The sequence below is a fragment of the Tauraco erythrolophus genome, chromosome 1 (assembly GCF_009769465.1).
Source record: "Tauraco erythrolophus isolate bTauEry1 chromosome 1, bTauEry1.pri, whole genome shotgun sequence".
Classification (NCBI taxonomy): Eukaryota; Metazoa; Chordata; class Aves; order Musophagiformes; family Musophagidae; genus Tauraco; species Tauraco erythrolophus.
In genome coordinates, this window is record NC_141465.1 from 74756597 (window position 1) to 74771637 (window position 15041).

The 15041-nt window shown below is 35.4% G+C and overlaps 1 protein-coding gene across 1 annotated transcript in view; it reads right to left on the bottom strand.

Annotated features, from left to right (window-relative positions):
- ITGBL1 (integrin subunit beta like 1) overlaps window positions 1–14586 on the bottom strand; it is a 90148-nt gene extending 75562 nt beyond the window's left edge. Inside the window, exons 1-5 of the mRNA XM_086610996.1 lie at window positions 14547–14586; window positions 10585–10707; window positions 6841–6981; window positions 3934–4074; window positions 387–533 (exon numbers count right to left, since the gene is read on the bottom strand). Coding sequence (XP_086467122.1) covers window positions 387–533; window positions 3934–4074; window positions 6841–6981; window positions 10585–10707; window positions 14547–14586 — 592 coding nt within the window. The remainder of the gene's footprint in view (window positions 1–386; window positions 534–3933; window positions 4075–6840; window positions 6982–10584; window positions 10708–14546) is intronic.
- Window positions 14587–15041: the final 455 nt, after the last annotated feature.

Below are 15041 nucleotides of genomic sequence, written 5' to 3' on the forward strand. Positions count from 1 at the left end.
TCTTATCACAATGGTGCCACAATATTTTACATAGGCTGAAAATCTCATTCTAGTTTTGTCAAAGAATGTAAAGAATAGGTTCATATTTTTAATGTCTGTTTAGCAAAGACTTAACTGCAGTGATCTTGAAAGCATCTTTGAAAACTTCCAAAACAAATACTGACATATGTAAAATTAAATACAAAGCAGTAGATGACAGGAAAAATAGTTGACCTTTTATTTTTCCCTTCCCTTCTCATAACTCACAAGTTATGCAGGTGTGATTCATGCACAGTAAGCCAAGAAAGTTCATATTTTTCAATACTAGTAATGCCAGACATCTGCAAAAATTCTTTTAATGGAAGGACATTTTAAGAGCATGAAAATTCTTCCTGAAATGGGCTTACCTCTTCCAGAGCAAGGTAAATTAGAATTTCCTTGGCATTTCTTGGCACTTTCTTCAACTGACAATGGACAAGAATGTGGATGTTCGCACTTCTTCCCAGTCCATCCTTCTCTACAGTCACACCTTCCACAATTACACTGTCCATGACCTTCACAACAAATACAATTAAAGATTAGCTTCTATACTGATGAGAGGTATTAAAACCTCACGATTAGATGAAATTTATCAAATTAATTATCTGATTAAATAACCAGACTGGCAAAAAATACAATCAACTCATTGTATCTACTTTTTTCTGACAACAACTCTGGTCTATTGCTCCATTTAAGCCATATTTCCTTTTAATTTCTTTCCTTAAGGCATGTTTTGCCACCTCACACACAATCCTCATGAGAAAGGGTGGAATAGAGCTTACAAATACACATTTTCTCATTGTCTGGAGAAGTGGGGCCATTGTAAGGCAATATTTCATTTACTTTTGTGTTTTTCTTTTTCTAACACAGTTGCAGCATGTTCTCCAAGTAATATATCAATACCATCTTTTATCTACTTGAAATCAACATGATCCACTAGAGATAAGCAATGCCACATCAATTCCAAGTCTCAAACTAGTGCCTTCTACTAAATCGTGATGTGCAAATAATAAAATATTGGATATAATCAATTTTCATTTCCATAGGGCAGTCAGATGTGGTTTTGGTATCTCATTAGCTAATTTGACTCTTCCTAACCATGTCTGAACATATTCTGTCCCTTGCTTTCATGTATACCTGCTGACAGGTTACGAATTGGACATATGTTCCCTGATTCACATAGATACTTACAAGAGGATGACGTTTTTTCATATAACATTTTCTTTGCTGGAGCCACAGCAAAGGAGCTAATGAGATGTGCGAATGTACAAATTTTCTTATGGAAGCCTTGTTTTCTTTCTATGTCAAGTTATGAAAGCTATTCTCTCTTTAAAGGAAGATAATCACTTTAATGCTGTGAACACCTCTGAAAGAAAATCAGTAAGATACTGAACAGCACTTCAGGTGTTAAAAGAAGGCATCCAGTTGCCAATATAAGGTACTGCAAATTGACATTCACCCCAAGCCATATGAAGTTTCCAGAGGTAGCTGCTGTTAAATCCTCACATCAGGACAGTCAATTCCTGTCATTTGTAGTTTATGAAATAAACATAGCATTTCATTCAGTAACAGTAAAACTCTTTGCATGTAAGCATGATTTCCTATGATTTCAATCTGCTACTCGGGACAATGAGTTTCCTGTCTCTACCTATTCAGTAGGCAGAACAAGATAGGAAAAGTTTTGTATATCACCTCCATTTGATGTAGGTTTTAAGAGAGCTGGATTACTCTCCCTAATCTGACTAATCCCTCTTTGATTCATCCTAAATCAATTTACAAATAATTGTGAGAAAAATTAGGATATTTTGCACACCTACTACATGCACACTTTGTGCACTAAGTAAATTTGTTTCACATAAACAAAAAAGCTGTCCAATTACAATTCTGCTAGTAAATCTTTGATTTAATTGGAGATTCTGTCTGTCTACCACAATAAACCAGAATTAATACTATGCATCTTGTCCACTTCTGAAACAGGACTAAACAGCCGGACTATAAGACATTGTTCACACTGCTTCATGTCAAAATGGAGAGTTTTGCACAACCTATTTGAGGAATGTGTACCTGGATGACCAGCTAAGGCAAAATTAGGCTTTTCTGAAACATAATGGAAAGGGAAGGGATAAGAATAAGAAGTAGTACTAAAATTTTTGCTGATCAGAGAGAAAAACTAAGCTATACTTCAACATGAGTTCTAGTTAGATCAAGCAAGCCATGAGTACCTTCTTTTGTATCTCTCTTAAGGTTTGCTCATTTACAGTTATGTCAGTGTAATAAAAAAACACTGTACCAGTCCTTAATCCAATGTCAAATGGCAGTATCTTCCCCTCAACACTTTTGTAACTGTCTGTACTTTCTTACACTCTGCTTTCACATAACCATTATGACCCTGGGCAGCAGCAGCAGCAATGGCAATAATGTCTGGGAAAGGGAGTTCGAGCTCTGTCTCAATGATGCAGCGTTAGCTGTAGATGCCATGGGTTTGCTTTAATCTAATTAGGTTTGAAACTCTTGTATTCACCCTTAACTACAGAAAACATTTACCATATTGTTTTTCAGCTTTGTATTCCTTAGCTGATGTTGACATTTTCATCAGTCCCTGAGTGCTATAAACATACTCGGCAACACAATAATACATTCAAAAACTGACAACATCCCAAACTCAATCCTCCTGCTGCTCTCCTGACTGCAGCTCTACATCCTTCCACCTTATTAGTTAAATAAACTTATATAACATTTGTAGGCAGCTGACACAGTAGCAAGCAAACAAATTGACTGAAGGTTTTCAGAAATGTTTCTTTCTTTTTTTTTTCCCCCAGTTTTGTTAGCTAGTGATTCATCAATAATTATTAAAAAAAAAAAAACAAAAACACAACAACAAAATCCCACCTAAAAACAACAGGTGAGAAACATTTATAACAGGCAAAGAAGAGGCTAAGAATTTTATATACTGTGTTTGTTTCAGCCTTTTCTCCCTATTACAGACAGCTCCTATGATCTTTCTACAATTGATCTCTTACTCTAGTAATAGGAGGAGAATATACCACTTCATTACTTTCCTTGATGTGACTGCATTTTGCCTATTATTAATTAGGTCAGATCAGATTTCTACAGGATGCATTAGAGCTGACAACCTGTAATCTGTCGAGTCCTTTCAAAACCACTCTCACGTGTTTTTGCAAAGTTCCTATGTGTACAAATTGCATGCTGTGTATTGATCAAAGTCCCTCCCTCCTGCCCACTATTAGTAGCTTTAGCAGTAACCATACAAAATTTTATGGAAGGTCTTGCTCAGAATCTCAGCTTTTGTTAGTTGATACATGGAACATCAGTCTAAATACACTGCCAGCCTTGGATGGTGTCCTGGTTTCAGCTGGGATAGAGTTAAATTTCTTCCCAGTAGCTAGAATAACACTGTGTTTTGGAATTAGTATGAGATTTGGTATGAGACGAATGTTGATAATATACTGATGTTTCTAGTTGTTGCTAAGAAATCAAGGACTTTTCAACTTCCCATGCTTTGCTTGTGTGCAGGTGCACAAGAAGCTGTGAGGGAGCATAGCTGGAGCCACGGACTCAAATTAACCAATGGGATATTCTGTATCATGCAACGTCATGCTCAGTATATAGATGAGGGTTGGCCAGGAGGTGCTCTTTTCTGGGATTGTGGTTTTGGTATTTCTCTCCTCTAGTATTGTTAGCTGGGAAAAAGTTGGGAATTGGGCGGTGGTTTTTTTACAGCATTATATGTTTTAATTTAAAAAGTCCACTCCCAAAAAAACCCAAACACCTAAAGCTTGGTGTATTTTAAGCTTGTTAAATGAGAACTGGAGCATGAAGGAAGAGCAAGATCAGACCAATTGGATGCTTTTGTTGTAAAACTACACATAAGTTCCTTTTATATGTATTCCTTACCTGAACAGAAGTCATCAGAGTATCTATCATACACTGCTTTGCAGTTTCTTTCATCACACTCACAAGTATCTCCATGAATATCTCCCCAGTCACCAGTTGGGTCCACATCATGGCATGTGCATTCCCCACATACACATGTGCCTGGGAAAGAGGGAAAAAAAAAAAAGAGATGATAGAGATAGAAGATTAACTGGGCAATTCAGGGTAATAGTACTTTGATTACAGGAATTTACACTTGTGAATTTTCTGCTCTCATAGGAATGCAGTTTCAAAGCTGAAAGTGTTAATCATGAACGTATGCTCACCTTCTGTATTTTAAAACCTTCTATGATTATTTAGTAGTAATACTTTATACAAACAAGTTGGCTTCCTCTTCAAGTTTCTTTTTGCTGTTGAGCCTTGTTAGGAAACAACAGAAAAATGTAGTGCACAAAACAGCCTTAAATCTTTGACATCAACAGTAATTTGCTCTGACACTAATGACAATAAAAATCAATGCTGTTTAAATGACTTGGGCTTGAGCACAGTGGATAATTAATGATTGTTAAAGCATAAACATTTAAACTAGAAGGAAATCCAAATTCTAATCCAGTTGAAAATGCCCAGGAGGTCATTCTTTACCCAAGAAGAATGTCAGCACAGATCTACATGAAAATGGTATTTTTTCACTTTTTCCAAGCCAATATTCAGGGCCACACCCTGTTGTTTACAATAAGAAGGGAAATGTGAAATATGACAGAGAGAATAATTTGGCACAACCTTACTGATACACAGAGAACATGCATCCTGCTTACTTAGGAGAAATCAGAACAAAAAAATAAAGCTTCCTTACTCAGGAACCCAAATATGCTTCAGGGCCATACGTTCACTGCTTTTTCTGACATGCCAAGAGGCACAAAGAAGCAGCCTAACCTTACAGATGTATGCAGTTCATTTCCTGGAAAGCACCTTCATCGTCTGCTTTTCCACCAAAGCCTTTGTCTTCTTATTCAGATTACTCTGAACAATATAATGCATTTGAAAACAACAGGACGGGGTGACTAAGGAGTACATATAGATATGGGCAAATTCTCTAAAAAGGGAAGGTCTACAGACTCATGCATGCATGACAGCTACATGACTGAGGAAGAGCTGCTGCCCAGTTCAGTGCTAAAGCCACCAAGACGCCCTCAAGTAATCTGTACCTGATGATTTATGCTTTCACAATGCAGTGATGTGACTGAAGGAGAACAAAAAACCCTGACAACAACAAACAAACAAACAAAACCCCCAGAAAATTAGGAAATGCCTCTGGAGAGCGATTAATCCTCCCAGAAACAACCTCAAAGTGAATTTGGATCAGCTGTCCTGCATATTGCAATGCAAAACATCATCTCACCAAAGTTTAAAAAAATCTAAAGGCACACATCTTGTCTCATCTGTTTGACTAGACAATTGGTGGAAAGATACAGACAATTTAACCATCTTAGAACTGAAGCAGGGTGGACAGCAAGGTTAGCCTCAATATTTAATTTTTAGAAGACTCAAGACTGACAAGATGAGCTGCACCTACATCACAAGATAACACAGGGTAAAAAAGACTAAAGAGAGTTTCCTTCCTTCCTGTGTTGGAAAGAAACTTTATATAGTCAAAAGCCTACAAAATTTTTATGTGGATAAAATCACAAATAAGGGAAAGGGAAAAAAAATTAGAAATATCCCACAAATTTATCTTTATGTAGGAGTTTGTAGCTATTCAGAATATCAGCTATACTGTTTATACTCATTTCCCCCAATTGCAATGTAAATTTAAAGAAATACTTGCACATTAAAATTTCAAATTTGAGCAGGAAGTTGCTTTGACAAGAAATTCTTCGACAATAAATTACTTTCTTGGTGCAAACAAAGCATCTGATCTGAAGTTGCTTTGATATTTATTCTTTCCAGAATTACAGAAAATTTTTTAGTGTTCAGGTCTCAAGACTAAATGAGCCTACATGATCTCTGTATTTGAGTCAATCTTTCAATTTCCTCACAATTAAGAGAAGAGAGTTTTCTAAATGTTCTTAGGATAATTAGATGTTCACACTATAGCAGGTTTGTCAGCAGAGACGTTTTTTAAGACGGGTATCTATGTGACTTATGCTTATGTTCTATGGTAATTATTCTGGACTATTGCCACAAAAATAACATTTTTTTAAACTCTGTTCAATGAAGACAAACAGTAGTTAGTGAAAAGCAATCTTGTTTTTTCAAGAGGTTGTTCTTGAACAGTGGACACAATATATCGTGGTTTGTTTTTTTTTTTTTTTTTTAAATGGCAAAATTATAAAAAGTACCAGGTCAAATTAAAATTCTGGGATTTTGTGCAAATAAAACCCCATGTAGTCAGAAATATTATGCAAAATCTATGTTTCCAGCTCCATATGCATTCCACAGCATTGTTACTGAATATTTCTTAGTTGTTTTTTCAGGTCACAGTGGAAACAAAAAGCTTTGTGTTTTCATTTTCCCTATTAAATTGTGGGTGCTTGATCTTCCTTAAGAATGAATTGACACATAGTCCTGTTGGCCTTACAGCACCAGTCCATTCAAAGTAAAAAATCTGATAATATTTTGCAATTTTGCAGGATAGGTCTCTCACCAAAGAAGAGGTACTGACAAATTATCCTGTGCAGTCTCACTACAAAAATGAGAACAGCTTTGGTCAGCTTAATCGAAAAACGGGTGTGGATATGTGCAAGTTTATACCTAAACACAGGTATCATCTACCCACTCACTTGGAAACATATATCCAGATTTTAAATATGTGAGAACAAACTAGAAACTATCAGCAAACACAGCCTACGTCCTAGTGCAGAAAACGCATCTCGTAAAACAAAAGCAAGATACATAAATATGCGTAGAAGGAACATGCGAATGACACACCTCTGTTGCTGCAGATTTTGCCATCTGGAGATGTGCATCTTTTCTTGATCTCCCAGGGGGTGATGTCACACTGGAATTCACATTTATCTCCATGCCAACCAGCCTCACAGTAACAGTTTCCACAGTAACACTTACCATGGCCTTAACCCAAAACAAATTTTATACAGTGAGAAAGAGGCAAGTTTCTAAAAAGCATTAACAATTTAACTGTTTTGATCTTTTCTTTTAAAAACTTTTAGTTCTAGACTCAGAATAGAAACAATTTATAGACCATATATGCCTACCTAAAATAAGACAAAGGATACCTGAATTATGCTTTTCCCCATCTATTTTAGAACGTTTTCATTTAATTACAGATTAAATCTAATCAATATACACTAAGAAAATAATATCAGTATTTTTACATTTGTAAGTTTAATTTTCAAAATTTCATAGGTAAATTTGGAAGATGGTAAACATAATAGTTAAAATTTAAGCACTTGCCCAGCATACTTGGCATGTCTAAGAAAGCATTGTGTGTTCTTGACTCCTCAGATAATTCCAGCAGAGTGACCTTGATTTACTACAACCTGTCTACATTGTATATGGCTTCCCTTCTTACCTGTTAGGAAGATTTTTGAACATTGACAAATCAGTTCATGAAAGATATGAATTAGTAAAATGAACCTTTTAAATGTTCATTTAAAAACCCACACATCTCCCCAAAAAGATAGTTGAGTCATCTAGGCTTGATGAAACCAGCTCCTGAACATTTTGATCCACTGAGGTACTTCTGCCATGTGCTTCAGTGATACAAAGCATTTCAATTAAGTAGTTGCAGCTCTTACTAATTTTGAAGCCATAAGTTAATTCTTTACTAGAAGGATCAAGTTAGGATCTTGTCCTTTTTTCCCTCTAGGTATGTTTAGCTTAGTAGACCTGGTTGTCTCTATCAGAGACTAGAACTTATCTCCTTAACTGTCAAGAGTGCAAAGTCAGATCTGTGGAATACAATTTTTTCCTGTTTTTACAATTACATATGGAATTTTCATAGCAATTGTTTGGTTACATGCAAAAAAAAACAACCAGAAGATAAAAATACCATCTTACTTTTAGATAACTAAACAACAAAGTCTAAAATATTGCTTATTACCAAGAGGTTGTTCTTGAACAGTGGACAAGAAATAAAGGGAAAATTTGTAAAGGGGTAAATTAATTTGATCTACTGGCAATTTTTGCAGATTAAAACGTCACTACTTCATTCTTGACTCGCACTTGTGTAGTCCCCAAATAAATATGAATTAAATGATACAATTTGCCACTAAATCTTGCCTTTGACTGAAGACAAAATCACTCCATTAGAGCAAAAAAGTCTTAGATAAAAAAGATCAGGATCAGAACTTAATTTGCTAGAAACCACGACACTTTATTAAAAATATGCTGCAACTTGATTCCAAAGTTTATGTAACCTCAAATAAAAAGTGATACAGACAACTGACTGATAAATATCCAACTAAGGCTTGAAAAGCTTGATACATCTTTGTAACTCTGCCCTATCTAAGAAGCGAATTGCTTAAAAAATGCAGTTCCCTTGTGCAAAGATTATAATGCATGTTATCCATATCTCAGCATGGCATTGTATGCTTTTGCAGGATAAAATCCCAGCTCACAGCTGCAGGCTTTAGAAACATGTGTGTAAATAGAAGCTTTTGTTTTTTCGTTAGCTTGATCCTCCTGAGCTGGCTTTCTTTGAAGACAATTAAAATCACCAAAACCTGTTTATAGCTTCAAGGGCAATAAAGGGTATGTAGCAACTAAGTCAGTGCTACACAAACTGAAAATACAACAGACGCTGAATAGGTTCACTCTGTCTCTGGAGAGTATTCAGGGGCCATTGCCAGCTAAGCAGAACTGGGCTGGAAGGCCATTTCTTTATTACTTCAAAAATAAACCTATACTTCATAAATAAACCTAAATGATTCCTGTGATGGAATTCTTGTGGTGGAACTCCTGTGGAAGGAAAGATGGGATAGAGGGTATCAAAGGAGATATTGGAGTGTGAGAGAGAAACCATAACCAGATAGGCATGTGGAGTCCACTTTTTCTGTGATGAAATTATGTACCTTTGTCCTTCGCTTCATTTGCTATCCATTTTTTTTGTCAGAAGGCATTTTTCAACATACGGTTATGTACTGCAGAGGTTTGTTAAAAAGTAAAGCAAAATCTAACACTGATAAGCTACGTGCATAAGTTTTTCAGCTTACAACAACCTAATCAAGCCAAGCACACCACTAGTTCACAGTTTATATTAACTTTAGAAGGCTTGAAACCTTACATAAGGTATCAGAGCTTTTTATACTGATGAATCACAGACCTTAGAGACTTGAATCTACCATCTTTTTCAGCCTTTTTCTTCAGCATACTTTGATTTCTGCATGCACATAAAACTAGTGTTTTACAGAGATGCATCTGGTCTGTTTTGCAATATGGCACCATTGGCCAAAACAAAGGGAAATAAAAGCTAAGAAAAACCTAACGATATAAACCAGGAGCAATAGAGGTGGGGAAAAAAAAAAACAAAAAACAAAAGCACAAACTGAAAAAAACAGCAGAAGGAGAATTTACTGGAACTAAATAAATGGTAAATTTTTATCATATTTGATATCATGTGTAATGGTTACAAGCAAATAAACATAAATGGGATCATTGGCACATAAAAATTATTGCCCTCCACTCATTTTATTTTAGGCAATTACTGGAAATATTGTACTCTACTCCTGGATTTGGACTTCAGAGGACCATGCTGTTAACTGTCATTTAAAATTCCTACCCAATCCTGTACAAAAAAAAACTTATTTTTGCCTTCAAAGGCACTTTAATAAATAGAATTTATTTTGTTCTCTAAGGATAAAGATAGATAAAGCTACTTTACACAAGTACTCCCATATCACACACACATGCAGACTACGCACTATTATCAGAGTGTGAATAGTCTATGAGCAGTTCTGAATCTTCCTGTGTGGATACAGACACAGTATGCACGTGTATAGCTGGAAAAATATTTGTAGCACCTTCTAGCTTAAGGACTAGCCTCTCCAGTAATATAGGCAACAAAATTTATAATGCCATAAATGGTGTGTATCACACAGTATCTAATTGCCAAGTTCCTATCTTACAATGAAAAGAAAGCACAATCTGAATTTTCATTGCTTTTCTATCTGTCAGCAGAGTTCACTCCATCTTATTCTCTTGCCTTTCCTATCACGGCTGAAATTTTTTTCATTCATTCCTTTCCCTTTTTATCTCCTGAATTCTCATCTGAGTTCTCATTCTCTATTTACTCTTGGTCTTCTTAATTTTTGCTTCCTTGCCAAAACTCCTAATCTGTTTTTCTTTTCTTTTGTATTTCTATGTCCTCCATCTTGCTCTCATCTATGCCACAAAGCATTCACATTTCTTATATCCTACCAAAGACAGACACACTAAGCTATGAATTGCCTTAGTGAATTACCTTGTATAATCCTCTTCGCAGTTCTTCCAAAAAGAGGAGGATGTCATAGGATTTCTTCATTCTTTAACCTCTTGCTTAGCTCATTTTTGCATCTGAAATTCCCACTTACAATTTGCAAGCTAAATTCTTGCAAATATAGTTACCTTTATTTTTTACATTCAGTAAAGACGTTTTGTAGGTCCATGCAATTAAATGATTTTATAACACTCTGTATTAATCTTCACCATTCTTCTTGTACTCATTAAAATACATACCTGTACAAATCTCTTCTGTCTCATCATCTATGCATTCTCTGTCATCACATTCACAAAATTTACCATAGACCAGTTCGTTTCCTTCTGAGTTTGCACATTTACACCTGCCACACTGACATGTGCCTGCAAATATTTAAGATGGTATTCAGTGACTGCAGTTTATGGAAAGAGTTTCATTAGTCCATCAGAGATGGTACGTAATTTATTTCTGAGAAGGCTGAAATCTAAAGATCATCCAGTCAAATGAAGACAGACACAGAAACAACCCACATCAACAAAAAGCCTAATCTTAGCTGTAAATAGATATGGCATTCAAGTGGTTCTTTCTTAATAACCAGTATGGTATTTTCCTAATACCATACTGAAAGGAGAAAATTTAACTTAGTTATCTTCTCAAGAATGAAGCCTGGTTCTGTCCAGTTCCACAGCCATGCTACAGGAGAAAAACAGGGCAAGGCTAACAACAACCTGAAAATATGTCTAAGTTCAAAAAGTTGCTTTGCACTACAGTCTCCACTCTCTTTTCTACAGTTGTCAGCTGAGGATTAAGATTTTAAAAGTACAGTCTTGGAGAAAAAGACAGGAATAAAAGGAAGAAAACTTTGGTGAGGAACATCTGCATGAAGAACTTATGATCAGATGTCAGGAAAAAAGGACACAATCTAGAAAGCAATTACCACAGCATTACCTTAATTATACAACAGAGAAGATAATTGTGGAGAGATACATTCATAGCGTTTTTAAACAAACCATAAGTATTATAATAGCGTATCAACAATTTTACAGCAAAATTACAGTTAAAAGCGTTAAACAACCAATTCTGTGATATTTACTAAAACCCTTGGTAGTATTCTTTATGCACATATTAATATAGTTTTCACCAACCACTTGCCATTTGCCCACCAATAGCTTTTTTTTTTCTTTCCCAGTGGTATCAATGTCTACATTACAAGTTATTTCATTCATTTGAAGAATTTTAGGAACCTCTGTAATAATATCTTGTTATTTCAGGGCTTTGACCCAATCTAACTTTAAACTTTTAGGGCTGGCTCATTTTCCTTCAGTTTGTGGGCGATGTCTCAGAAAACAGTTGATCTTGCAAGGAAGTTGAGAGACATAATAAAGACACATGCTGATCTGTCACAAGTAGGATGGGTTTTTACCCATGTCAGACCAGTGAGTGGTTTGACAAAACGGGTCTGCCTGAGATTGTCCCTCCCTGTAAGTACCCCCAGGGCTCCCAAATGTTTTGGAAGTGTAGAGCTGGTTTTTATTACAACATAAACCACAACAGAAAACCTTCTGAAATAAGGAAAAGCCATAGCGATGCAAAGGATGGAAATGGTTTTGTAAACAGATCTCTCTTCTGTTATCTGTGGTCTGGCAGCACATTTGCTTCTTGTTTTTTTGAGTAGGGTTGCCCCCTCACCTCAGTGGCTGCCTCTCTCCACGACTCACCCTCCCAAACAAAAAAAAAATTGTTTGTTGCTCTCAGGGAAGGAAGAATTACTCCTTTTCCCTCAGAGAGTCTATCTAACCTGAAGTTATCAACCTGCAGTTGCCAGGGCAAAGCAAACAACTGCCTTCTCCTCTTCCTTCTGAATATTTTCTAGTTTGGAACATAATGCATGGTAACATATAACAGCCATAAATAAACATATTAAGGAGTTAAACAGTCAAAAAAGGAAAAATATTATAAAATACCATTAGAAACAAATGTATTACTATGCCAGTCACATAAGAAATCTCTCTTCCCTACCTCTATCATCTTTATTAAAAATCTAAGGGTAGGAACTTTGTGCAATACCAGGTTAACTCAGGCCCTTATTAAAATAAAAAGTAATTTAATTCACTCATACTCCTCACATTACATCCCCACATATTCTAGCAAACATGGTTATTAACACAAAAGAAATCCTCCAAAATAGAAGATTTTGCTGAGTTTACACTAGTTTGCAGAAACCATTTTACATTTCACCATTACAAATACAGTATAATTTTTACTAAACATCATATTAATCCAAACAAGAAACAGAAGAATCGAGCTCTGTGACGTACATGGCCAATCTAAAAAAGTAAACTTTAAAAAATGTTTGCGAGAGCTAATATAATAAAATAGTAATAATGATAATAATACAACTGATAACATAAGTAAGTTACAGAACTAGAATTATTTGCTGCAATTACTTGGAAAATAAATACAAATATAGATAATTCTCAAACAAGAAAAAAGATAAAGTGGTAAATTGATTCATAAATTGGGCATCTACAGAGGTTCAGATAGACAGTGTCCTAAAAGTGTCCATTCCTTCACATTGACTAGAAGTGGAAATTGTTCACATAGAGAATCTTGGTTTAGGGAGGATGCCCTAGTTGCTCTGACAAATGATTAGTAACACTTGAGTCATAAAAGTCAAATTACAGGTAAATTTTGATTGTTTCATGAAAAGAATTGCAATAAATAGTTAGCTGTGCAACAGCAGGGGACTATTTTTGCAACAACTCATGTAGTCCCTTCCCGTCTCTTATTGGCAATTAAAAAACAGAGCTCAGATTCCAAAGGTAATGTTGGCAGTAGACTGAAAAGCAATCCCATCAAGACAAAATATGTATGGCTGCAGCCATCAAAGTTACCCCAAACTCCCCAGCCACTCTCACTGGAATACCTCTTCTGTTTAATACCAGAAACACTAAAAGCATTTGTTCCTCTCCTGATCTCACAAACACTACCTCTTAGCCACTTTTAGTGGTTGTTCAACTACTTTGTTTTTCCTATGAAAACTCAGTGATAAACAGTCTGAGGCCACTTCTAGCCAAGGAAAGAAAGAGAAAATAAAGTCTTAACATTCTTGTTTAAGTACTTTGATCACAATGAACTATGCTTATTTTTGAGAGTCAGTTTCTCATTTAGGTGTCTCATTTGTTAGTAAAACAATCATGAGTTTCATATAATCCATATTATTGTCATAAATAAAATGTATAATTTATTCAGTATGCCATATGCTTAAAATTTTATATTAAATTGGTTTCACTTGTTTTTGTGAAAGCTTATCTTCTCTATAGCAAGTCCCACAAATCCTTTGGGTTCTTTGCTCATGTCAGCAAATACCTTGTGAGAAATTTAGTTGTATAAAAATGTATGGACCCAGACAGAAATTTAAGGCCAGCAACAGTGAGAAGTGGGGTTCCTGAAACATTCTCTCATTCAGAGATCAATGTAATGGAAAAACTGGGAAGCAGATTCTGGTGTCAAACCTTGATTGGTAGCAAACGCCCTTCAAAATTTTCCCATCGGGCACTGAAGTCTTCTAAAAGGCTGTTTATTTTTCCTCTAATTCTTTTAAGGAAAGGACTTCCTATTTAAGTTAGGATGAGTCATAAAATTAGAGAATTAGAGAAAAGAGAGTTACCAAATCAGAAAAGAGAAGATGGAAGTACTCCATTAAAACAATTCAGTAGATCTTCCTGAACTGTTTTTAATAATCATTGTTACAGCTCAAAAGTGTATCAAAAATTGTACAGCTTATAAACATCCTGGAAAAATATTTGCAAATGCCATTTCTACATGCTAGAAACACAAACACAAAAAACCTTTTGACTGAGCAACCTGATCTAGTGGAAGGTGTCCCTGCCCATGGCAGGAGGGTTGGAATTAGATGACCTTTAAGGTCCCTTCCAACCCAAACCATTCTATGATTCTATGAAAATACATGACACAGCCACAGTTTCATCAACCTAAAATAGCTATGGATAAATTAGAGTACTAAAGTGGGCATTCTGAATCAGAGCACATCATATGCATAGGAACAGGCCTATAGGAAAATTAAGCATTTTAGTACAGTTATTTCTCAGACTCTTGAAACATACTCTACAAAATTCCTAATTAGAAAAGAAATTACAGTGATTCGCAAGATAACACAGGGAGAACATCAAGTCATCAAAAGCAACAAAAGACATCTTACCTGCACCAGAACAGATGATATCTTGAGAATTCTTACACATTTCATTGCTTTTCTTCCGTGTAAGATTGCAAGTAGTTGGATACTGACAAGCTTCACCATACCAGCCTTCATCACATTTGCACTTCCCACAGTCACACTTCCCATGGCCTAGCAGTGGAAGGAAAGAGTGTGTCAAGTCCTTTTTTTCATTCGGAAAGTGATATTTTCTAATCCAGCTTTTAAAATAGATTCCATCAATTATAGTTTAAAATGAATATGATTAACATATTCACTTAACGTAGTTCATATGCAATGAAAACCAGAAATGAATAAATATGATCTTAGATATGAGGAGACACCTGAAATCACAATGAAATCTAATGTATGTTATTTTGGTAGCTCTACATATGAATGCTTATTTTAAGAAGGAATACAGAACTAAAACATCCCATATGAACAATTTCATCTCTTTCTCATTCCCATGTTTGTCTACTGTTAACTATTATTAACACAACA